The 26321-nt window shown below is 40.2% G+C and overlaps 1 protein-coding gene and 1 long non-coding RNA gene across 13 annotated transcripts in view; one reads left to right on the top strand and one right to left on the bottom strand.

Annotated features, from left to right (window-relative positions):
• The first annotated feature begins 2701 nt into the window (after nucleotides 1-2701).
• Nucleotides 2702-7585, top strand: LOC122883698. Its single transcript, XR_006379693.1, has 2 exons — nucleotides 2702-3827; nucleotides 5813-7585. It is a non-coding gene; the product is annotated as an uncharacterized LOC122883698 (long non-coding RNA).
• A 2761-nt stretch (nucleotides 7586-10346) lies between these two features.
• hspg2 (heparan sulfate proteoglycan 2) overlaps nucleotides 10347-26321 on the bottom strand; it is a 94684-nt gene continuing 78709 nt past the window's right edge. For 7 of the 12 annotated variants that reach the window (XM_044212738.1, XM_044212735.1, XM_044212741.1 and 4 more), the window contains 28 exons: nucleotides 26122-26317; nucleotides 25786-25965; nucleotides 25335-25595; nucleotides 24973-25135; nucleotides 23956-24053; nucleotides 23595-23861; nucleotides 23357-23469; nucleotides 23014-23161; nucleotides 22771-22887; nucleotides 22529-22546; nucleotides 21161-21245; nucleotides 20927-21071; nucleotides 20707-20809; nucleotides 20496-20605; nucleotides 20294-20402; nucleotides 20037-20135; nucleotides 19651-19872; nucleotides 19091-19335; nucleotides 18816-18987; nucleotides 18253-18375; nucleotides 17792-17848; nucleotides 16077-16152; nucleotides 15911-15989; nucleotides 15482-15529; nucleotides 15101-15171; nucleotides 14912-14995; nucleotides 14036-14139; nucleotides 10347-13074 (listed from right to left, as the gene is read on the bottom strand). In XM_044212738.1, the coding sequence (XP_044068673.1) occupies nucleotides 12902-13074; nucleotides 14036-14139; nucleotides 14912-14995; nucleotides 15101-15171; nucleotides 15482-15529; nucleotides 15911-15989; nucleotides 16077-16152; nucleotides 17792-17848; nucleotides 18253-18375; nucleotides 18816-18987; nucleotides 19091-19335; nucleotides 19651-19872; nucleotides 20037-20135; nucleotides 20294-20402; nucleotides 20496-20605; nucleotides 20707-20809; nucleotides 20927-21071; nucleotides 21161-21245; nucleotides 22529-22546; nucleotides 22771-22887; nucleotides 23014-23161; nucleotides 23357-23469; nucleotides 23595-23861; nucleotides 23956-24053; nucleotides 24973-25135; nucleotides 25335-25595; nucleotides 25786-25965; nucleotides 26122-26317 (3666 nt within the window). In that variant the 3' untranslated portion in view covers nucleotides 10347-12901. The remainder of the gene's footprint in view (nucleotides 13075-14035; nucleotides 14140-14911; nucleotides 14996-15100; nucleotides 15172-15481; nucleotides 15530-15910; nucleotides 15990-16076; nucleotides 16153-17791; nucleotides 17849-18252; nucleotides 18376-18815; nucleotides 18988-19090; nucleotides 19336-19650; nucleotides 19873-20036; nucleotides 20136-20293; nucleotides 20403-20495; nucleotides 20606-20706; nucleotides 20810-20926; nucleotides 21072-21160; nucleotides 21246-22528; nucleotides 22547-22770; nucleotides 22888-23013; nucleotides 23162-23356; nucleotides 23470-23594; nucleotides 23862-23955; nucleotides 24054-24972; nucleotides 25136-25334; nucleotides 25596-25785; nucleotides 25966-26121; nucleotides 26318-26321) is intronic. The other 5 variants (XM_044212734.1, XM_044212737.1, XM_044212736.1 and 2 more) reach the window with 5 other exon arrangements.

Consider the following 26321-nt stretch of genomic DNA (forward strand, 5'->3'; position numbering starts at 1 on the left):
GAAATCCTACAGTTTGCAGGTGTCGTAAATGCAGTGAATACATAAGACATTGGCAAACATCCGAAGTTCCCACTTGTCATGAACGGCGCACGGTTGACTGGATGCGGACGGGGCTGAACATCGAACCCCGCCCTCCCCGCGGCCCGAGAATGAGAAACAGGTGAGCAGGTGCATTCAGGTGAGGAAGTCTGAGGGCGTCTGGAGGACGACAATGACTACAAAGCTTCATAGAAATGCAGGGGCCTGGTTTTGTAAACTTTGTATTTAACTTGTTAAACCTTAATAAAGATTTATAAAAAAAAAAAAAGAAAGCAAAGTGATGTGGCAGAATGGGTAGGACAGGATTGAGGCAGCCGTTGCGACAGAGACAGTCAAGTCTCGAAGGTCAGGCAATGATGTGTTTACTGACATCCAAATAATGAACTATTAAGCTTCAATTGTCTTTGCTTGGACGTGACTTCATTGGGGTTTGAAACTTGTTTTTACACCTGTTTTTGAGACTTACCTTTAGACTCAAGCTATTATTTTTTACCCAAAAAGCCCAGTTCTGGGGATCAGGCAGTGAATAAGCAGTAGGCTATAGTTAACTAATTAACTCTCTTAACTGAGTAAGGAATCATTATATTTTATTATTAACTGAGTAACCCCTTGTGAGAGATAATAGAAATGTTTGAATACCTGTATACCATTATTACCACTTTTAATTATTCATAGTGTATAATGTACCGCCAGGATTAAATGTTCCCTTAGTATTATACCCATCGACTTATGGCAGCATATTGCAATATTCTTTTGCTGAGTTAATGAATTACTTAATGTTGCCAAATGATTGAATAAATAAGCAGGTGAGACTGCAGATACAGCTACACATTAAAAGAATATTAGTTAACTATGTCTGATGGAAAAAAATATTTTATACTCATATGCGAACATTTGACTAGTAATAACTGGGTGATTAAGTGTCAATCTCAGAACTGTATCTATACGTAAAGTGATTCCAGTGAAATTTATTTCATGGTAGACTAAACTAATTTCTAGCACTGTGGCTTTCTTCTGCTAGTTAAGGTACAAGGTCCACCTTCAGCCCCTGTTAGCTAATTCAGGTTACTAAACAGATTCACATGAGCACAGATTAAAGGGGCAATATATAAGAATTGAGACTACTCTGCACCTGTCGAATTTATACTCCCAAATAATAGGGGACAGCGTTTCACGTATCCAGTCCTAACTGCCGTTAGCTAGTTAGCTCAGTTAGTCGTGCAGCTAACTTAGCAGTTCGATTAGCTGGCTGAGTCCGGAATAGGCAAGCCTCCCAGTGAACACGGCCAGACCGGGACCGAACACAGCCAGGCTCAGGTGGGGACAGGAGAGGCGTCACCCGGGAGAGCAGCGAGAGGGAGGTTGGGCATCAGAGGCAGCGACAGCGTGTAGAGCCAGAATATATTTCACATCTAACGCGGTGGATTCAGGATTTATTTCGATTAAACCAGAGTTGGTGATTGCTGGATCGGTTTAAACACTAACCAAGACGGTTTTAGTGAGTTTTATTTTGTTCCTGTTGGAGTTTGAATTAAGTGTGTTTTTACGATATAATGGTTCAGTGAACAAGAGAAACGTGAATTCAGATGGTGTACGGTTGTATTTTTCTGTTTGATAAGAAAAATAGGTGTAAGAATATTTTCTTTGACATTTTGTGAGTTTATTTTGTTTATTTATTAGACTAAAAAAGCTAAGAGAGCTTGTGTAATGTAGCAAACTCGCCGCTGGCGCACATCTCCCAGCTGGAACTGCCTGAGCCATACTATTGGACCACGTAGTGGTATTACAATACATTCCGAGCCGGAACAAGGATCCTGTCTACATGATAACCCTGGATTTGCGGAAACTCTCACAAGATTAGGCAAGTTTAGGCAATAAAACTACTTGGTTAGGTTTAGGAACGTGCACAATAGAGAAACAACACGTGCAAATCCAGAGTTACTATCTACACACAACTGAGTCAGCCTGGGGCTAGCAGGTTAGCATGCTAATTTCAGTAGATGTATCTTTTAAGTCTGAAACGAGTGCAGATTACACAGGACTTATCTGAAGGAGGGAGGTTTATGTTATGATTATAAAAATGTGTTTTGTCCACAAGTAGACACTCCCCTGTGAATGGGTCATCACCTGACACTTACAGTAACCACATTAATCATTGTTTTTCTTGTTAAACACAAGGCTAGATGTTAACTTGTTAACTGTTGATATGAAGGCGTTAATCAACAACAATTCTGCTCTCTGAAGTCTGGATCTGGAAATGTGCTTTTGTATACAATTTCCCTGTGCACATGACGAATATGCATGATGCAACCCTGACTAATTAACCCACAGACATCCTGTTTTTAAGGAAGTGGCACTCTTATCCACAGATGTCTGCAGGCTGAAATAACCACACCTTGGGGGCAGGTCCTATGACATTCTTTTCTTTTTATGACAACATACATGAAAATATACCAGAAGACCCTGCAATAAGAGAATATTTGTGTTTGCTATCTGAGGAGACACTGTAGGTCATTTGGAATGAGACTAAATTGTCTCACTAAATGAGGAATCCTTAGACACAACACACTATACAGCAACAAATACTAAATATGATACATGTTGAACACTTTGTCTTAGCAGTTACTACACATCCTGCACCAACAGTGCATGTAAAGCGGACCTTGTAGTCTTGACAGCGTAATCCACCAGGCTGCTCAGCATTAACACAGGCAAAGCCATGAGTAGCGTCATATCTGCAAAATATATAATAAGCAAACTATTAAAGGGGCACTCCATCAGTTTTACACAGGAATGTCACTTTACTCTCACACGGAGAACTGCTCCACCTGTGAAAATGGAAGTGTAATACTGAATCACTGGCGTACCCATTTAAAGGAATAGTTTTTTTTGGAAATACCACTCATGTCTGTACAGTAAATATGAAGCTACTGCCAGCAGCAGGTTTGCTTAGCATAAAGACTGAAAACAAGGGTAACAGCTAGCCTGGCTCTGTCCAAAGGTAACAAAATCTGCCCAGCACCTCTAAAACTCATTAAGTAACATGCTATATCTTGTCTGTTTCATCCACCCAAAAAAACAGTGTAAAAACAACACGGTGTAGTTTACACAGGGTTATGTGCCTGACTAAATCTTGGCCAGGCGCAGTCACTTCCTGTTGTGGGGTTGCCAGGTAACCAGTGGAGACTCTTGTTGCCTGTACTATGAAGCAGGATTTGGGGTTAGCGAGGTAACTTCAGGTTAAACCCTGGGTTTTCAGGGTTACGACAGTGGTTCACTTCTTACTGGGGTACATCGCCATGGTAACTTAGGCAATTTGCACACCTAACCTGTATCACGGTGTTGGCAAGCGGAGAACAGGGAAAGGACCCAAATGCAGAACGGTAGGATTGGAGGCCGACGACAGAGGGACTGGTGGAGCCAGTGATGCCTGGAAACCAGGAGGCTGCAGCTCAGGAGGCTCAGAAGACTGCTGCAGCTCAGAAACAATGGATTGCAGCAGCCCAGGAGCAGGACTGATGACGGCTCTGAGGCACTGGGCAGCTGAGTCTCTGGAGTGCTGGGCAGCAGTGAGGATGAACAGCTGGCTGGAAGAGTTTGTCGTCTGCCATGAAGACCAGAAAACTGGCATCAATAAGGCTCATATGTATATTAAGGTCTTGTTGTGATCCACATTTTTCCTTTTCCCTTTTCTCAAAGCTCAACAGCTTTATAAGATAAAATCACACATGTAGAAAAATTAATCCTACCTGCATGAAAACTTACCCTGACAGAAATCTGAGGGACAGGTCAGTATCACTTGATAATCCTCACTTTCTTTACTCCTGTTTTTCATTGATGCATACAAACCCAGAAGTACCATCATAGCTGGAATATAAAGAGCAGAATAAAGCACTCATTATGAGAGGCTGCTTGACTGAGTAAAAGCCACATTAAACCCGTATGTTTGATAACAAAACAAGGTTCTTACGAGAGGTACAGTGGCGTGAAAAAGTGTTTGCCCTCTTCCTGATTTATTTATTTTTTTGCATGTTTGTCACACATAAATGTTTCAGATCATCAAACAAATTTAAATATTAGTCAAAGATAGCACAAGTAAACACAAAATGCAGTTTTTAAATTAAGGTTGTTATTATTAAGGGAAAACAATTCCAAACCTACATGGCCCTGTGTGAAAAAGTGATTGCCCCACTTGTTAAAACATAACTGTGGTTTATCACACCTGAGAAATCTTTTAAATAGGACCTGCCTGACAAAGTGAAATAGACCAAAGGATCTTCAAAAGCTAGACATCATGCCGAGATCCAAAGAAATTCAGGAACAAATGAGAAAGAAAGTAATTGAGATCTATCAGTCTGGAAAAGGTTATAAAGCCATTTCTAAAGCTTTGGGACTCCAGCAAACCACAGTGAGAGCCATTATCCACAAATGGCCAGGAGTGGCCAGCCAACCAAAATTACCCCAAGAGCGCAGCGACGACTCATCCAAGAGGTCCCAAAAGACCCCACAACAACATCCAAAGGACTGCAGGCCTCACTTGCCTCAGTTAAGGTCAGTGTTCATGACTCCACCATAAGAAAGAGACTGGGCAAAAATGGCCTGCATGGCAGAGTTCCAAGACAAAGACCACTGCTGAGCAAAAAGAACGCTAAGGCTCGTCTCATTTTTGCCAGAAAACATCTTGATGATCCCCAAGACTTTTGGGAAAATACTCTGTGGACTGACGAGACAAAAGTTGAACTTTTTGGAAGGTGTGTGTCCCATTACATCTGGCATAAAACTAACACCGCATTTCAGAAAAAGAACAACATACCAACAGTAAAATGTGGTGGTGGTAGTGTGATGGTCTGGGGCTGTTTTGCTGCTTCAGGACCTTGAAGACTTGCTGTGATAAATGGAACCATGAATTCTGCTGTCTACCAAAAACTTCTGAAAGAGAATGTCCAGCCATCTGTTTGTGACCTCAAGCTGAAGCGAACTTGAGTTCTGCAGCAGGACAATGATCCAAAACACACCAGCAAGTCCACCTCTGAATGGCTGAAGAAGAACAAAATGAAGACTTTGGAGTGGCCTAGTCAAAGTCCTGACCTGAATCCTATTGAGATTCTGTGGCATGACCTTAAAAGGGCAGTTCATGCTCGAAAACCCTCCAATGTGGCTGAATTACAACAATTCTGCAAAGATGAGTGGGTCAAAATTCCTCCACAGCGCTGTAAAAGACTCATTGCAAGTTATCGCAAATGCTTGCTTGCAGTTGTTGCTGTTAAGGGTGGCCCAGCCAGTTATTAGGTTTAGCGGGCAATCACTATTTCACACAGAGCCATGTAAATTTGGATTTTTTCCCCCTTAACAATAACAACCTTCATTTAAAAACTGCATTTTGTGTTTACTTGTGTTATCTTTGACTAATATTTAAATTTGTTTGATGATCTGAAACATTTAAGTGGGACAAACATGCCAAAAAATAAGAAATCAGGAAGGGGGGCAAACACTTTTTCACACCACTGTAGGTGTCTGCAGTGTGTTTGGTAGATATTCCACTTGCTGTCTTGGCCTCAATGCTAATTGGGTTTCCACAGACTTGACCATCTGTGAATATTTGGAAAATAGTTCTTGAAAATAATTTACTGGCCAATCAACTGGTGAATTATTTTCACTTTAGTATGTTCAGTCCAAAACAAAAGAAGATACGTGCCTTCACAAAACTCTTTCGGACACGTAAATATGACTGTAAACTTCACAATTGATGCTCCCCTGATCTACATTTACACAGGCAAACCCATAGGTGGCATCATAACTGCAACAAAGAGGAAAGGGAGGTGATGAGTGAAGCCTATCACCCCTTCATCTTCAGGTAATTCTATTTTTCTATGTTGTTAATCTCACTTTAAAAAGTATCTGAGGTGTTGGAGGCAGGTTCCCCAGAGATGGTCTGGACCTCGATGGCTATTGGCTTAGGGCAAATTTCTCTTGGGTATATGTTTAGGAGGTCGCTGAGGACCTCATAGTCTCAGTTTCCTGTTGGGTTGTTATGATCAAACCAGAGCATCCTACAAACAATGAGGAATCAAAGAAACCCATATTTTAGAGCTCAACCCTAAATGTTTTTCCTTGAAATAAATTAAGTATCATTTTTTGTAATGCCAAATACCTGAGCAGAACTGTCCTGTGCGGGTGAACTTGACCTTGTAATAGTCACACTGTCTCTGTTCTGAGTTAAGGCATACAAGGCCCTCTGATGCACTGTAACTGCAAAACACCCATCCCAATGTTGGTTTTAGCACCAAGAAAAAATATGTGGTATTCAAAAACCTGAGTCTAAGTAATCTACTGTTTCATCATTTCTAAAAGTGGTAGCTCATGCTAGTTTGTGTGTATTGATCCTCTACACGTCACCAACTCTAGAGTGAGTTAAACACCTGACACCTGTATATTTCCACCACCATGTGTGCAGCCATTCATTTGAGCACAAATCTCCTTACATAAGGTATCAAATAACAGCCTTTAAAGTTAATTTTTTGATGAATATAAACAACTATTTCTGGCCCATGCGAAATGTTTGCACTTGTTTTGTCCTTATTGAGTTGGTTTGGAGCAGTGGAAACAATATCCCATAGAGGATCCTATTAATATTAGCCAATATCTACTATTAGTTGTCAGGACTACACCAACTCACATTATGTATTAGGAACATGTGTTAATATCTGAAAGACAAATATGTTTTTTCAGTTATATTAAAATACCTTGAAATCATGCAAAATAGTACAGTGATTTCTCAAAGCTCTGTAAATATTTGTTTCAGTTCTAGAAAATTATGATTAAAAATGTCTGTTATTCATAAAAAGCGGAAAATAAACAGTTTTTGACTCAGACGTTGTACCACAGTATGAATCATCGAAAGTTAAGAGTTTACGTGTGAAAAGAGTTCCTGGTGTGCTGCGACTTGATTCCAGAAACTGTCTGAGCCTCCATGTCCACTGGGTTGGAGCAGATCCTCGTCCAGTGCGTCCTTCTCAAGTCACTCAAGACCTCTGAGTCCCTGTCACCGGAAACATCCCCTTCATCAAACCAGGCTGTCTTACAGGCTGCGGAAGGGAAGAGACAATCTGTTGTGCATTAATGCTTAATTTCTCAATAGAGTAAGGCAAAAATATAATGCAGGGCTTACTTTCCAATGCATTAACAAAGAATTGAAGGTCTGGAGGAAGAAGTCTTTGATCTGTTATAAAAACATTTTTTGTAACTATTTGTAAACTATTGTGTGCATGAACTAATAAGAAATTAAACAATCATTATATTACCTGATGCTAGTAGACACCAAACTGCAAAGCTCTAAAGAAAAACAAAGAAATCAAAGAAATCACTAGTATGTACCATAATAAAATACACAAATTGAATCAGTTGAAAATGCACAGAATCACAGTACCTGTAAAACGAGCATGATTTTCTATCTGGTGATCTTGAGGAGGGAAATTATAAAAATCCACTTGTGCTCAAGTTCTTCATTAAAGTGGAAATAAAATGTCCTTTGGATGTTACACACAAAGTTGGTCTCATGTGAAGAAGAGTCTGTTCATTGGAGGCACAAGGCATGTGTAATGTGGAGATTTAACATCCGACCAATAGGTGTGCTCCCCAGGGATCTTGTGGTGTTTGTACAATATCTCTGTGTTCCTGTTCCTCCCACAGAGGTTGAGCCTAATAGTGTTCCACAGTAATATGTAATGGATCAGCAAGCGGCACCATAAACCCATTGCTCCTCTCAGGAAGTTCATGTTTCTTCCTTAGCCCTTTCTTTCTCCCACCTCTTTGTGGAGTTTGACTGACAGTGCGTGGGATTTGCTAAAACTTGAGCTATAACAATACTGACAGTCAGAAAAATGAGCATGAGTGTTTGACCAACATATTCAATCCTTCAGTTCAGCAGCGTGCAGTGTTAAATGAACATGCGATACACACTTGTGAAAGTCAAGACTTCATCATGGTTTGAGGGCAGGATGATTTAATCACAATCCCTGAGGCTCAGAAAGAAGAGGCTTAGAGAGAGCAACTTGATAACACACTTCCTATGCGAGCTTGACAGCCTGACCTGACCTGAACCATGATTATAAATATGACAAAAAGGCCACCTAATAGATTCAGTCCTGCATGTGCTGAAATATTTAGAACCTATGAACTAAAGGGACTTCAGTAAATATATAAACTTTAATGAAGCATTTTACCAAACTTGAAGACTGTGTCTCATTGCCAATTATTTGAAAAGGTCAGTGTCATAGCCCAGAGTCTGCCTTTATAATGCTTTGAGCAGGTATAGATACTGTACCTGCACAGTGAGGATGACATCTGTTGAAAGTGACTATTGAGTTTCTAGATAACAATTGAGGTGTTGGCCAAATAGCAATGCCCAAGGCCCTGCTGTTAAATGTCACTGAAAGAAAGGTATAAAATAACCAGGATTGGTGTCAAATAACTGATATCTGCGTGACAGTGTGACACAACATACCTAGAGCCAAGAAAGTGATGCATTTCTGTCAAGAAATGACCACAGAGCTCCACTGTGATGGAACTATGATATTAGGCTGTCTAAGTGAATTTCTTAAAAAAGAAAGAATTGTTCAAGTGTTGCATCAGTATTGTGTTAAAATTGTGTTTATTGTCAATAATGCACTAAATGTTGGGCCGCATTTGTGATGGGATCTTATTTCTACTGTGAATTAATTTTAGTATCACTAGTGGAACAAGGACACACAGCGTCCTAGACATGCAGGACTTTACATACATATAATTCAGCTGTGTTGAAGAAAGGAGGTCAGTGAAATGATCTTGGTTCAGTGTGTCACATACGGGTTTCCTAAATGCCACTAATGGGCCTGGTGCTATGGTGCTTTCAGTCTTGAAATGCTTGAAAAGTCAGGATTGTGTTTTGTTTAGGCCAGAGATTTTGTGCACTTCCATTAAATTTGGGGAGTTGCAAGATACAGATTAACGAAAGATTGCAGCAGTAGAGAACAAGATATTCTGTCTTTTAGTTCCTAATATGGGTCAAGCTACAAAAACACAGGATCCTACACTTCCCATAATGCAATTTGCCCATACCTTTCAAACATCACACCCCGTTTGTAACACAGACTTTTAAATTTAAAGTCTCCAAGCCCAAGCTGGGATAGCCATGATGACCTCATTAGAGGTTGATATTTTCAGACTTTAGTAAATTGCCTCCAGAGCCATAAAAGACATTGTACGTTTTCACAGTGTGAGTAGTACTCCCCACGAGTGAAATTATGTGTAAAATTGGTGGAATGGCCCTTTAAGAATGCCACTTTGCCGCATCATGCTATATATACATATGTTATTGGCACAGAGAAAAAAAGTCCAAACACATGACAAGACAGTAGGACAGGTTACGTTTTATTGAGACATAATTAATTGTTGTGTGGCTCTACTACTACTAAAAATACACTACAAGACTTTGGCCCTTCTTTTCAAGCAGGTTGTGTGAGTGATGATTTATTTATCGCTAGATGGGAAAATAACAAATTTGAGAAATGAGAAGTTTTACCAAAAAAAAAAAGAAAACTATAGTAAGTAGAAGAGCTCACCTTTTTGAAGGATGGCAGATTTGTGACGCCCCATGTATAAAACTGAGGATGAACAATGGACCCCAGAGCTTACTGAAGCAACATTCTTTTACATAATCACCATAATGTGAGCGTGAAAACTGAGCCACCCCAAACCCACCTCTGTCTCATCGTCCTGTGGCAAAAATCCTCTGACAGACTGACATCTTCTGTTTTGTTTTGTTTTTGCCACAGAACCATTAGTCCCCATTTTATGTACCGGTAAACCCCCTGTGGCTCTGAGGGTGATTAATGTACACTACTGTTATGACATTGTACTGTATATAATCAGTATACTATCAGTATCAACAACCTAACTTAACCTTTTCTTTTTTGTTAATCCGAATTTTCACTTTACATTATGCTTTACGTATTTATCCATCGCCAAGGTAATTTAACAAATAAATTCAGTAGACTGTAAGATGAGAGTACTGTACCCATGGGACAGGTTTATTTTAGAAACCTGATTTGGGCGTAATCTCTACAAGGGAACATTGGATCTTAACTTTCTTAATAGGCAGTGTAATCTGCCTATTTTCAGGGCCTGGGTTTAAGGGTTACCTGTACAATGGATTATTTGGGAACAATGAGGTGATTTGGCGCAAAAATGCTCCATCTAAAGAACCCTCCCACCATAGAGCAGAACACAGCAATACAGAGGTGAAAAAAGAAAACTCACGAGATTACAAATAGCACATGAATTTTGTTTTTAATTAAGAAACACCAAGGGCAAGGGGAGTCTCTTTTCAACACTGAAAATGGATGTCAGGTAGTCCTGACATGGGCAATATTTCATCTGGTACAATTTCATTCATTTAACCAAGTTATCCGCTTTTTCTGCCATTCAGAAGTGAAACAGCTAAATGTTTAAAAATTTTCAAAATAAACATTTCCATTGTTACTAAAAGTGCACCTTTCATATTTTGCAATGGCCTAAAAACAACCAATAAGCAGTGGCAGTTTTTTTGACAACTTTGCATTGGGCAAGAGTGTACAGTGTATATATGAAAATCCAGTTTAAGAGCAGATACACAAAAGGCACCCAACAAGGGGCGCACACACACCTTCATTCTCTGCTTCAGTGTCCTAAACCTGGACCACAGCAGTGGCTCTTTTCAATCCACATGTTCATATTTAAACAAACATGATGACACCTTTCTGTGTAGATAATATATTTGTTGCATTTGGAGCCTAAGACTTTTTTCATTGAGTGAATAATAAGACCGGTGTCCAACCATTTGACCCGGCAGTTCCAGTCAGGTATTACATATTAACCTTTCTTGGAACTTTATTTGGGGATTTCTGAAGAACTTACCGGGGGCCGTATTCAAACTCAAACATAAGGGGAAAACAAGGGGATGTGGGAGCCAATACACAATAACCAGAGGAAAGAAAATAGCAAGCTTCTGTGATTGCTCTAAAACAGCAGAATCAAGCCTTGAAACAAAAGCGATGAAAAAAAGGAAAAGAAAAACAAAAAACATAAAATAAATAAAAATGAAGCAACTCTAAGAGAAAGGATAGTGCTCATTTTTAGGATATTAATACAAATATTTTAAGCTTACAAAAATGTGAAAGGTTTGTGAACCCCAAAGTGATCGTGCCGTTGTGGTTTTGAGGTGTGGTCGACTAAAGGTGGGCGAGCATGCTTTATTAGAGCAACACTACTGGTCACAGCACCTGCAGGAGGCTTCCTCTGCATTCCCACACGACCAAACACTATCCCAACTGTGTCCTACTGCTGTTAGCTGCAGATGAATCTCCCTCTGCAGAGAAGACAACCGACAGAACTACAGAGCCTTCAGAGTTTTATAGCTTACTGAATTGTCCCTAAAGCTACCAAACCTGAAAATTAAGTAACATCTTGAGGCAGTTCTGGGTTGACCCTCCTGAGGATATGGATAATGACACATGCACGCACACACACGCACACACACGCACACACACGCACACACACGCACACACACACACCTGACTCCATACTGTGGCTTAAAGTAGAGTGACCTGTCAGAAATGGAAAAGGCTGAGACATACATAACCAACAAATTTACTAGCATACACACTCATTCTCAACTGATAAAGATATCTACCTGACTGGCAGATAGTTTTACAAATAAAACAATATCTTCAACAAGCACACATAAAAAATTACACCCTTTTCAGCTTTTTAAAACTGTTTTTTGAGATCTACTCAATCAAATAAGTCTGTGGAGGCAACAAATCATGCCATATTATTATAAAATCAACCTCAAATGCCATGCATATCAACAAATGGTACACTACCGTATACTGCTTTAGTTTTCTTTATCTTAAGTAACCAAATCACTAAAACACACCTCTACATGTGACAGACAGGAAACCATATGACTATGTGCTGTATCTTCATGTCTGACATTAGCACCAAGGTTTCTTTCTTTTTCATAAAAAAGAACAAAAAAAATAAAACAGACACAGAAGACACAACAGCGTTGTGAATGACTTGCAAAGCAGCCGTGTTAAAGCGGCAGTACATGTAACATTTGCGGTTATTAATTTGTATTTAACGACCTGAGTTGTGTACTGAAGCTGCATGTGACCATGACCGTGTGCGCTCCTCTCCCAACAATTTGCAAAAGACTGTAAGCATGCTCGCGCCAAAAAAAAAAAAAAAAAGGTTCCTCTACAGAAGTGAAGAGAGAAGGCCTAAACATCTTCAAGTATTAATACAGTTAGGCCTATAAAAAGCCATGGACACACAGTATTAGAACCCAGAATAAACTCTAGGAAAGGTGAAGAGCAGTTATGGTTAGTTTGCATGTTTTCCCCCACAAATATAATATATATATATTCATATGTATATAAATAAAAATTCAGTGCTGTAAAAACATCTCCAACTCCATAGGATCTGACCCATCGTAGAAGGCCTAATATGTTTTACTCTTACTCTTCTCATGGCTAAAACTACTGCTGGAAGTATGTAAACTGTACTGGTTCTCCTGTGTTAATAGTCCTTCATTGAGAATACAACACTGAGGAAGAGAAGACTTGTTAATATTGTTTCATTTGTTCTCTCTTTTTGGTTTTACTGCACACAGAGAAACATATTCTGTTGTGTCATCTTGATTTTTTGGGTAGCAGCAAAGCACCAAGTTTGTGTCAGCCTCTCTTCTGTGTGAGTCTGCTGTGTGTGTATGACATCACTCCATAGTCTCTGTGTGTGTTTAATGTGTGTGTTTGTATATGTGTGTTCGTGTGTGTGCTGCGATCTATGAAGAGCATGGCTGCACGTTGATGCCGTGGGCTGCATGGGCTTGCAGGTCGATGGCCTGGGCTGGCTGCTGTCCCGGCCGGGCGTTCATCAGTGTCAGGTTCCTCACGCAGCCCGTCATTCCTGACAAAAACTTCCCTCCTGTCATAGCAGCCATGTCTGGGGCTCCGCCTGTCACATGAGAAAAACACATAATAAGCAACCAGTGATAAATTTCATCTTTGGACATTTGGAGCCACAAAACAGTTTTGAGGAAATTTTGTTCTTTGATACAGCTTTAAATAAATGACCCAGATAACTTTGCTAATTTGGAAAAAATTTAAAAATGTAGCGAAAGGTAAAAATGTGTAACATCACTGGAATCAAGAGGGCCGTGGATAGTTAGCTTAACTCACAACACTGGCAGCTAAACTCACTAAAGCACCTGTTTCCATTGTGGTCCTTGATGAAGACAAGAGACATTCACTTGATGAAGATGAAGATAATTTTATAGTTAAGATAGAAAAATGGTGTATGTGCACCTCCAAGTAACGTTAGGTAGCTAACTTTGTTAGCATTAGCTCACCAGCTAAAATGCTCTGGCTACTGAAAGCTAGCTTCAGCTAGGTAGCTAGCTGAAAAGGCTGGTGCTTAGTGTTTTTGGTTTAGCTACCAGTGTATTCAGTTAAGTTAGCTAGCCACACAGTCCTCTCGACTGCTCCACTGGTATCACACACACACACACACACAAACCCTGGACCAGTCACTGCTCTGGACACACATAGACACACCCATCTAATTATCATATAAGCATGAGTAAAATTGGAAATGTGGTGAGAAAAATAGGGAACAGATACATTATTAAATGTGTCCCAAGACCAAAAAAATAAGAAATTGAAAGAGCGGAAGGAAAGAAAAAACAGAAGAGAAAAACAAAAGTTCACATTTAATATATTTAAACTATTAAAGCTTTGAAAAAAAGCTTTTTGGTCTTTATAGTGATAGCTAAAGAAAACGTATAAAGATTTATATTTTTTCACACTCCATTTCAATTATTTACCCAACAATATTATCTATTGATGTATTCAGTAATATATCTGACTTGTCACTAGATTTTGTCAGTTTCGGGGCTCCATACTTTCAATCCACTCACCAAGGTATATGCTGCCTTTGGTGTTGACCATGAGGCTTCTGCCTTTAGACTGCCCATGTAGCGCGGCTCCTCCATCAATCTGGATGTATCCATCTTTTCCAGTTCTGCAAGAAAAAGGGGAAACATTAGAAAATGAACACAACTCAAAATCCAAAACTGAATGTACACAGACTAATCAGTTGATATATTGATAATAGCTGATATAGTTGGTACAGTATATCATAATAAAAAAACAATACAGCTACAAACAACCATTAGTGGGGTCCACAGTTATTGGGCTAACTTTTTGACAAGAGAACACAAATGAAAATGTGAATGAAAATATAAAAAGAACCATAGCATTGTGGGTGACAATTTTTCAAAGCATGCTGTGGTATTTCAAATGTTTGGATGTGTTTGGATTGCTTGAGTTCCAGTAATTGGTTACAGTGAAATTATGTCTGCTTTGTTGCTTTTGTTGCATTTTTTATTGCAGCGAAATACAGTTTTAAGTTTAATTTGAAAAGAAGTAACGACGAAGGCATATGAGATGGCACCAGAAATCCTGCACAATGTTGGTCAATTGTACTCACTTTATCTGATTACAACATTTTAGTTGGTAGACCTTCATCAAAGTTGGGAATCTTACCTGATGTTTTACCAAAACATCACAATTACTGTAAATTAAGTCACCAACAGTGTGTGGGATTTCTGGTTCCTTCTCAATTTACAGAGGTTTACTCCTACACACCTGTCATTAAGACTTCATGGTGTGCAAGAACTTTGTTGACAAGAGCACCTATTGAAACGTCTAATGGTTAGTTTGTACATGTATATATATATATATATATATATATATATATATATATATATATATATAAAAATATGTAATCATACCTGACTGCTGTGATCTTATGCCATCTCCCATCATTGATGGACTTCCGGGACAAGATCTCTGCTTCTCCGCTGCCCAACTGGTAACTGGATGTCATTTAAATCATCAGCATTACTAACATTAATATGAGCTGAAAATAATAATACTCGTCCAGATGTCAACAGAACTACAGGGGTACAGGGCTGAGTCACCTGAAAACAAGGTGTCCATTCTGAAGGCTGAGGCTAATGAAGTCCTTGCCTTTGCCGTGTTCTCCAAGTTCCTGGAAATAAATGTGTTAGTCAGCAGAGGTAGAAGATGTTGTGTGACTGAATACTGTGAACCACTGTCCAGCTGCAATGCAGCCAGATCGCTCCCAACAGTATTTGTGACATAAAACCTTTCATGCAAAATAACAGTGACAAGAGAAGCCATCATGCACATTGTGCAGTACAAACACAGATACATTTCATTTCAAATCACATAGTTCTCCAGAAATATCTTATAATTCTTCTACTATACATATTTGTATGGAAAGCACATGGTATGCAAATGCCAAATAAATAAGGAGTGTCTTGTGTTTGAGTGGATACCTTTTTACTAGCATGCACCTTTCGCAAATTGCGTGCGCCATTGGTCTCCTGAGGAAAATGGAGGGTGAGTTAAAGAAGCAACATGCATTTATTTAGTGGTGTCAGACAGAGCCGGGCTCGCAGCCAACATGCCCAACAATGTTACAGCCTCAGTTGCACAAGCATAAATTAGACAGTGTGATGATGAATGCTGCTCAACAGCTAGTAAAACCTTGTAATGAAAGAAAAGGCAGTATTGTGTAAGTGATGTATTATTGTTGAAATGTAAGTTCAAAACTCGCTGAATGTTATGAGAACATTAATGAGCGTCACTGAGGTAATGGGGATGAGTGAGTGCTGAAGTGTAGTAGCAAAGTTAAGGTGATGATGAAAAGGTGGAAGGGAAGGCTCAGTCCGATAGATAAGTCTCAAGACAGGACCAGGACTTACCACTCCCTGCCACAAGATCAGGCCCTCAGAGGAGCCAGTGTTGATCTCCAGTTCGATGGTCTCTGGGGAGTCATGGGTACTTTAACAGAAAAAATACCAATAATTTTACTCATGATGCTTACCATCTGTGAGAATAAAACAGTGTAGAAAAGCAAACTACAGTTACCTTCTTGGAAAAATGGATTTAGGAAGGGCAATGTATCCATCATTGTGGAAATGAGCTGCATACTGATAAGGTGAATCTACAGAAAATACAGTAAATACAAATCAAAACAACATTCAAATAATAATAAGGCTGCAGTGAACTTTCATCCTCACTGTTATGGTGCCCTCTAGTGGTGAAAGCATGGATGAAACCCTGATAAGACCGACTTAGTTAGATCCAACAGTTATAGACAAAGAGGTATTCTTTCATTAAAATCACTTAGCAAAGTATTTTGTTTGTTAGTGGTGCTTAAAGCTTAAAGACTTGTAACTTTTACAAGTAGAAATAGCACATTCTTCCTCTTACCAATGAAACATTGAAATCATAAACAATAAAATGTTTAGTTAAATACACTCAGGGATTTTGCTACATTAACACTACAGCCTGGCTTGGTCTTTTATGACTAGTAACGTCAGCTTATGGTAGCTAATGTTAGCAAACTTGTGAGAGATATTGCTGTGTAGCGGATATTACTGAATAAGTTTGCTAACTTTATTACTCTTCTTTGCTTGTGCTACTGCTAAACTAAATTGTTTGCATGTTGTAGATAAATTCATTAAACACAGTGTGTTTTCTTGTTTTACTTCTGTGACATGCTAAAATATAGCTAGCAGTAGCACAAGCAAAAAAGATTATAAAGTTAGCAAACTGACTCAGTAACAAAGCAATATCTGTCTAAAGTTCGCTAGCATTAGCTAACATTAGCCACCATAAGCTACATACCAAACCAAGCAAGTCTGTAGCAGCAAACCCTCTTTGTGTATAAAAATTAGGAATTGGGTGTGTTTTATTGCTTAGGAATTCAACTTTTTGAATTTGAATTTGTAAGAGGAAGATAATGTTATTTCATCACTCAAAAGCTACATAGTCTCACTTTAAACACATTTATGAAATAAAATATCATAATCCTAAATGTCATTATGTACCCAAAATCCATTTGTAAATACTGCAATTTCAAAAACAACAAAGATCTTCCATACAACCAAACCAGGCTCCATGATGCAAACTCATTTGAGAGTCCTCACCAACACATTAGCAAGTTATTTGTCATTCTTCACACTATACACCACCTCTGACCTTTCAGACTGAACTCACCATGGGTCCATGCACATATACCACATTAAGTACAGAATATGGTTGAAATACATCTCAACTCACCCAAACACCACCACACTGTGCTTTCAACAGACAGTTTAAGTTGTTAGTAACAGCGTAAATGTGTGGAGCAGATTTAATTTTCTGACTTCAGAGAGCAACAAGTATTTGTGTGTATTTTCTTGTTTTATGGACAGGCATTCTTGAAGACGGAAACAAGATTTTATGTTGTGAGTAGCCATCTTACAGGCATTGACATGATGATAGAGAAAAACAAAAACAAGGGGAATTCCACATTACATATGGGTCCAAAAACAGGCAGAACAAATCAGTTGATCTCTCAACTAGAGTCTACCATCCTATTACTTTTTAGCATAGATGCAGAATTCCCCTCTCCCAACTTAAGAGCCTCAGTTGCCAGTTGAGTACAGACGCATGTTTGGTTTGTGTTTATGCGCGAACATGTGTTAGGTAGTAGGCAGTTCGGGTTGAGCTTGGAAGGGACGTGGGGCCCCTCAAGCTCAGACGGGCCCCTGTTAGTCATGGTCGTGTCAGGCAGACTGAATATTGAGATACTGTACCATTTGCCTCGCTAGCTTCCAAATTCCAGAGGGCCTCGGGGAAGCTGGAGACCTGGCCTGTGTGTGCAGGATATAGCCATGAGAGTGCAGGGATAAGACATATGTAATCACTTAGGGTTAACCCTCCCAGCATGCAGGGCAATGCTGGGAGTGAGCTGTCTGATGTTAGTAGGGCTTCATACTGTGGAGAATGTGAGTCATATGGGCTCATTTCTGGCTGGATGTCTAGACTTTCTGCTTTGATGACGAATATCTTTGTCTATAGGATGCAGGTGTATGCAGTAAGTAACGTGCTGTAAGGAGACAAATGCTTTTGAGAGATTGAGATTTGGAGAATTGTTTTCAGAACTGCTTTTAGACAAACTGGCTGCAACTGAATTTGTATACACGTTCTGCTATTTATGGTTTTGATTTCAAGATAATATTTGGTACACATGGTTATGGAGCTAGTCAGTACTTACTTCCTTCACAGTTCAGGCCTGTGTGGCCGGGTGTACACACACACTGGCCGTCGACACAGCTGCCGCCATTCTGGCATTGAAGGTTGCTCTGGCACACGTCTTTCACCACCTCACAACGCTCACCTGCAGGGTCACATACCAGTTATGGGTGAAACGTTGATAGTCAAGTTCATACCAAAGACAGGGAGAGTTCATAGGATTTGGAGATAATATATGGAAAGTGCTCATTGTTTTGTTTTTCTTTTTTTACCAATTTTAACTGAAAAATATAATATTTTTGAGGAAGCAAAATCAAGATCTTAAAAATTAATTTTTAATCAGATTTTATGTCCTGACACACAAGTTGCATTTCCTAGAAGCCGATGAGCATAGTTTATAGCTAAGGAGGTCACCTTTGAAAAAGCACAGCTCAGAAAATCCAGTTATAGAAAGTGAAAAGTGAAAAATGGGCAGAAAACATAAATTCAAATAATGAGCCATGTAGAGAGATTATAGTTGCAAGTAGATCTGATGCATGCTACGTCTTTTCCAGTGTTTAGACGACTTCGAGCACGAGAACTAACCTTCAAATCCATCCTTACAGAGGCACTGGTACTCATATTCAACACTCGACATGCAGTGACCACCATTCAGACAAGGTCGGCGGTCACAGGGGCTGGTGTCCACACACTTGCGGATAGATCTGCTTTCTGTGAAGCTGTAGGACAGATCCACCTTCTTGTTGTTGATAGAAACCTAAGCAGGCAGTGCAGACAAGTTTAAGCTACCACATACAGAAAAATATGTAACTTTTGTCTAACTTTTGTTTTATTTCCTTTTTAGCAAAGGGAGATCTCACCTCTCCTATGCATCCCTTAAACATTTCGCTGACATTGGCGGGCTTAGGCAGGATGTCCATGCTGGGGACTCCTCCCAGGTACATGGGGGTGTGAATATTGAGGCCCTGAGCTTTTCCTGGAGACGTCTTCCTTTCCACTGGGCCTTGGTCCACCCTCAGGTGGCCGGCCCTCTTGTTTCGCTCAGCCACAACTTTGTGCCACTGGCCCAGAGAGACAGGCTCTGGACTGAGAAGGATTGCCTGGCCTGAAAATCAAGATAGGCCCACAGAGATTTTACTGTCTCTGAAAATTTACCTCATAAACAGGGATGACGTGGAGGGTAAACTCGCCTGAAATCAGTGTTATCCAGCTAATAATTTGTGAAATAAAAATTGATACCTTTATTGGAACTCTTTCAGTCTCAATTTGAGTCTCTCTAACCCTAACTGCACTAAAAATCTTCATAATGTTAATTTATAAAACACATACAGTAACAAAATGTAGAAACAAGTACCTGTAGATATATTATTCTAAGGACAAATACAGTAATATCTTGACACTATAATAGATTTGTGTTTACCTGTGCCCAGTTCATATCTGAACTCTACATGTCCCTCCACCATGGAGATGGCTACAAAGTCCTCCACCTTCATTTTCTTCCCTCCACAGAAGAACATCAGGCCATCTCTTTCCACAGGCTTGAACTCCAGCTCAACGCGCAGGTCATCGTGGATGTTGGTCAGGGGAGGATAGGCTATGTATGATTCCTCACCATCAAACAGCGGAGTGGTCACCAATTCCCCTTGTGAAAGTGAATAAAGAGGAAAATGCATTAAAATTTAGAATTTCTTGATTGATATTTTGAAGAAAAAATATTTTTCTTTACACATGAAAAATATCTATACCAACATTGTATATCTTCCTAAAAATATTTTAATGAGAGATGAGAGTAACTTCCTGTCTTACCATCCATGCATTTGTTTCCAAACTTGCCAAGATGGCAGCGGCAGTCATAGCCTAGGCCATTAGGGCGGCTGATGCAAGTGGCATCTGGTCCGCAGGCCTCTGTGGGAGTTCAGGTCACAAACAGAGACATAAAACACTTACGTTACCATTTTTATCATTTACTACTATAATATTGCACTGTTAATGGCGAATACTGATAAAGTTGATAGCAAATACAGGTACTTTGATTTATTTGTGTGGTCAGGTGGAGACTGTACCTGAGTGACAATGCAGGGATGAGTGGTGCTGGCAGTTGCTGCCTGTGAATCCTCTTGGGCAGCTGCACTTGTACAAGCTGGCATCTGAGTCCTCACACCTCCCTCCATTCTGAATAATGACATGGAAGAAAGTAACTGGATATTATGGAGTTAAACACAGGACAGATACTACAACTACACCATGTGGATGGATGTAACTGACCTGGCATGGGTGGTCTTTGCAGGTGGGACAGTTTGTGACACCAGTAGAGCTGCGGTCAAGGTCTTTGAAGATGACTTCCTCACCTTGGATGATCAGCTGACGGATACAGCCTGCACAGTAGCAATATCAAATAGGGACAAGTCTTTACACCAAGATGACTTTTTCTACATTCCATATTTTCTGTCATGGTATAAACAGATTGATGTCTTACCAACAAAACCAGTCTTAATGCCAGCAGTTTTGGCGAGGACTGTGTAGTTGGGGTAACCACCCACATGCAGCTCCTCATTCAGATCCAGGCCCTGGAACTTGCCCTGAGGAGAGGAAATGTGCTATAATTAAATTAATAAATAACGGCAAATTTGACATAAAAAATCAAATGCACATACAGTATGTAACAGTAGGAGTTACATTCACATTGACAGAAGTACCTGTGAGCTGCCATTGATGGGCTCCCCTCCGTCTATAATGATGTAGCCCAAGGTGTGGTTGCGATACAGCTCAACTGTGTGAAACTCTCCCAGTTTGACAGGGTTGGGGTCGCGTATGCTGGCCATGCCGGAGCCCACGTCGAACCTGAGACAACATAACAGATGATTATTGACAAGATCATCATGCTGGGTTTCAGTCAATTAGGAGAACTTTTAAGATCAGTATAAACTGACCTGAACTCTAAGCGGCCGCCCACAAGTCCCAGAGAGATAAAGTCTGCTCCTGTGGTCCTTCTCTGGCCATTGTAGAGGATCATACCTACACCACAAAAACAGGGTGAGCGAGTACTAGTAAAAACGTAATCCTAAATGCATACCCTAAAATAATATCCATCTTAATAAGTCAATAAATCTAGCAGTTTTATTTGAAAGAGAAATCTTCCAGTACTTGATATCCAAGTTCAGCTATCTTCCAGCAAATACTGGATGTCAATGGTGGAACAATTTCCGCTCTTCAGCTTTGTCTCAAAATAATGCCACTTCCTGAAATAATCGTTTGATCCCACTGGTAGAATTTTTCACTCAAGAAAATCAAGATTTTAGACTAAATATAAGAGTAAGTGACTTGTTAGGATGGACATAGTTTGCAATGGAGTCTTTCATACACACGGTAAACTCTTTGAAGGCTGGATGGTAAAGCAGCATGCCATGGTGAGGCAAGTTTAAAGCCAACCAAAGCCAGGTTATAACCTGCCACCCTATTTGGGCATCACTGGGCTGCCAAGTGCAACCAGTCACACCATAATACAAGTCCTCCTTTTTCTGTCTCCACATGCCAGGAACACATGCTTTATATGAGCCACAGAGGCTCACAGGGAAGTGGGAACATGCCCTCTTACACGTCTAACTATATCATCTAGTTGTGAAAAGGAGTGATCTAGAGAGAGCAGATTGCATAAATGTGCAGCACAAAGTTGATTGTTTAAGTGTAAAGTAAGTTTACACTGTAGATGTTTGTATCACACATTTAAGCAGAAGGAGGCAAGCATGCTCAAATAGCTTTTGCAATTAATCTGTAGCTTGTTTGTTGCCAAACAGTCACACACAAGTTGCCAGTCAATATATATAATAATATTCATTTGATTTTCCAAACATTTTACTGTAATGTCTATTCATGTTGCTGTCATGTCCCCACACATCCAGCACCAAATGTGGGTAGGTGAAAAGAAACCATGTAAGTACTACAAGGGCAATTTGAATTACTGTAGCTCTCGCTATTTTCAGAACAGCAGTGATGTTAAAATAAAAAAAACACCTACACAAACATGTGTAGCATTTCATTTAAACAGTTCAAGCATACGAGGATTTTAAGCAGCAGTGCTGCTATGTAGGCAGTGTAGAAGCTGATGAAGTTGTGTGGGATGTAAAAGTAGATTGGTAACCAAGCTAAGCTGATGACTGTAATACTCCAGGCCATGCACCATCTTGCATCTCTTTCACATCCTTGAGCTAGATGCATTATGTGAAAGTCTGATGGAGCCAAAAAGCAGTACTGCCAACATAAGTCTTACGTTCCTGTGGTTCTCAAGCACTGAGACTCACCAGCGTACAATATGAGACCTTCCCACCATGTGGGTGAAAGGAAGAAGTGAGGGAGAGAGGGAAGGAACAGAAGACGCAGTGAAATTATACATGAGGAAATATAACAAACATAGTTCACAACATAGTACAAAAAGCACAAAACATTACCAAACTGCAAGATTCATCAAGACAAGTGTAAGGTGTAATATTATACACTATACAATTAATAACAGTCAAGCTAATTTAATGTTGTACTTCCTTACCATCAACATTATCAGGTTTAAAGTTGATCTTAATGCTGAAAGCCTTGTAGGCATTTTTGATGGTGGGCAGGGTCAGGTAGGACAAGGGTTCCTGGGCAAAGTATGGCATCACTCTCTCTGAAAAAGCACATAATCTTAGTTAGTTAGAGTTAGATACAGACAACTGTGCAGTTCATACTCAAACCTTTTCTTTCATTTATTAACATCCCTTCCTACAGTACACACTCCACTCCGCAGACTAACCGTGAACTTGAAGTGTAGTAAAGGCTTCCACTTTTCCCTGTTTGTTAGAGGCGGTGCAGACGTACGTCCCAGAATCGTCATGGGTGACCCGAGGAACCGTCAGCACGTTGACTTCCTGGAAACATTTAGGAGGAAGCGCTCCTTCCACCTAGATACAGCAACAGACACAGTAACAAAATCAGTATTATGAATAACATCAGCATCAACAAATGTCCACAAAAAGTTTACTCTCATCAAGTTGGCAAGCATTTAGACTATACACATCATAGAGTAATAAAAAAAGTTCCTAAACACTCCATCTTGAAAAATTAAGATTATTGAATTACAGGAATATCTTGGTTACCTTGGACCATTTAATCTCAGGTACAGGGTATCCTGAAGCCACACAGGGCAAGACTGCATCAGACCCAACTGTCACCTCCTTAGTTTCAGGCAGTGCAGCAATTTGAGGAAGGGCTGTGCAAACAGGCAAAGGATTTGAGTGAGTTTGGGAGGATGTGTGCAAGTGCATGCATTTCTGTGTGTGTGATGGAAGGAAAATAATGCGTTTAAGCTTTTTTTTTTCTCTCTTGTGCACTCACACTGGACGTTAAGGACCACCTGGGACTGCACTGAGCCTACGTTGTTGGTGGCCGTACAGCGGTACTGCCCGGCATCGGCCTCCGTCACCTGATCGATCCTCAGCATGCCGCCCTTCACCATGATATGTGCGGGCAGAGACCCACCAACTTTACTCCACTTAACCGTGGGCTCTGGGTCACCAACAGCCTGGCACTCAAACTCCACAGAGTTCCCTATCATCACTGTCTGCACCGAGGTACGCACGTTAATCATCACCTTTGGCAAGGCTGTGGAAAAGTAAAGAAAAGAAAAACAACATGTTGTATTTGGCTTTGATGAAGCAGGCTATATACTCGTATATTTGCAGTGAGAGTAACAGACCTTGGATAGTCAACCTGGCAGTGTCCTGGGCCTGACCATACACACTGCTGGCTCTGCAGATATAAACACCTTCATTGCTCTGCTCAAGGTTCTCAATCCTGCAGAGAAAGTTACACACATGAAAACAAGGTTTTAGGTTAGGTTAGGTTTTTACTTCACATTCTACACACTATTTAATGGACCAGTGGATTTGAATGTTTTAGCCCATTAAATGATAAGTCTGGTGATATTCTATATTTTCCTATTGTCAACAGTTCCCATGAAAAGACCAAAACCAGCAATGAATTCATTCTACTAACAAATATGTGTGGTAAAAGCCCCATATAGCTTATTTCTCGGTACCACAGAACTCCTTTGGAATAAAAACACATTAATGAGCCACATCGCTGCACTAGATGACATGTTCCTTTATTAGGATGAACATGAGCACTGTTGTTTATTGTGAGTCAGTCCCACATACTGTATATGGTCCTGCTGCTTTAAATACTTGCTAGAGCAAAATAGTCCCCAACCAATGCACTATTTACTCCTGTTTGCGTGACATTTGCTAAAAACTACAGTGTCCAGCTGTTTTAGGAACATTTTTTGCCTTTTTAAATGATGAAAGTATATTTAAAGTAAGAGTCATAGTATATGACTCTTTTTTAAGAAGATTTACATCTTCAGAGGGAATCAACAGGCTTGGTTCTGAGATCAACAGACAGGCTAGGGAAGTCATAAATCATTGAGAGACAGACTAACACATTGTTGGTTTTGGTTTTTTCATAGGATTTGTTGAAAATAATAAAAATATAGAAGATCGCCAACCTTATCCTTTAAGTACATATTATGTATAAATTGTGCTAAATATGTTTTGGAATAGGCTCAGCTGTAAATACAAGTTGTTAATGGGTAAAACATGCAAAACTGGCAGTTTGGTCCTTTAACATCATACATATCCACATATTCAGAGCAGTTTTTTTAATCTTGTATTGTGGTCTGTTTTCAACAAACCAACAAATGATGCGCATGAGTCACCTGAGCACCCCATCTTTGATGTGGTGGTTCGGTGGCAGAGCGCCTCCTTCCTTCAGCCACTCAATTTTGGTTTCTATACCACCTGCTGCCGAACAGGTGAACTCCACAGCACTGCCCTGGGCCTTTACTTCAACCTGGGGTGACACACGCACTGCCAAGGGGGCTACAGAGGGGAAGGATAGATACATGATTTAGGTCTTGCTGTGGTATAGGAATATCACTATCACATCTGCTAACTATCTACACCTGTAGGAGAGAAGTATTTTTGTGATGCATAACAGTCTTTCAGTTCCTGTGTTGATCTGTTCATTATTCATAACATGTCAAACCTTGTCAAATCATTATATCATCAGCAAACTTACATCTGACTGTGACTTTAGCGACCACTTCACTGTTGCCCACTTTGTTGCTGGCCACGCACTTGTAGCTCCCAGCATCCTCAGCAGTGGCCAGGTTTATCTGAAGATCCCCTCCGTTAACCTCGGCCCTCTGGGGCAGGTTTCCACCCAGTTTGGTCCAAGTGTAGGTCAGAGGAGGAGTGCCATGGGCCAGGCACTGTAACCTGATCACCTCCCCGACTCGCACAGCCACATCATCGGGCATAGAAGTGGCATAAGGAAGGGCTAGAGATAGGAGAAAAATGTTTACTGGGTTAATATGTTTTCTCAAGAGATATGCATTGCAAAATAAGACATATAAATTAGCAATTTCTACTTACTGTATATTAAGTCCATGATCTATTTAAAGCAGGAGTAAAATAAAATTAATACATTCAAATAAAATGACAGCAAACAGCAAAACCACAACACTCACTCTCTACATCTAGCATGATGATGACTTCAGTGGTGCCTATGTTGTTGATGGCACTGCATATATATTGTCCAGAGTCTTGGCGGCCCACGTTGGGCAGCACCAGGCTGTTGTTCACCACCTTGTGTCTCCAAGGCAGAGGAGACCGCAGCTTGGACCAGGTGATCGTCGGGGGTGGGAAACCTAGAAAGGCAAATTAGAGAAAAAAACATAAGTTCTATTTTTTCTCTAATTTTTGTACAGTGAGGCAACATAAAAAGTGCCACAGAAAGACAGCACATAAAAAAAATGCTTCAAGTGAATTCCAGCTGTATAAACAAGACTTTTAGCCATCATTACCGTGGGCTTCACAGTGCAGCGTTGCAGTCTGTCCCTCCACCAAAACCATCAGTGGCTCAGGAACAGAGGCCCTGGGCAGTGTGGGCACTTGAGAGCCTCCTTCAACCACGACCTCCACCTTGGTCTCAGTAGTGCCCTCATTGTTGCGAGCTGTACATACATACGTGCCACTGTCTTCTGGACGTGCCACTAGTATCTGC

The sequence above is a fragment of the Siniperca chuatsi genome, linkage group LG10 (genome assembly GCF_020085105.1).
Source record: "Siniperca chuatsi isolate FFG_IHB_CAS linkage group LG10, ASM2008510v1, whole genome shotgun sequence".
Taxonomy (NCBI): domain Eukaryota; kingdom Metazoa; phylum Chordata; class Actinopteri; order Centrarchiformes; family Sinipercidae; genus Siniperca; species Siniperca chuatsi.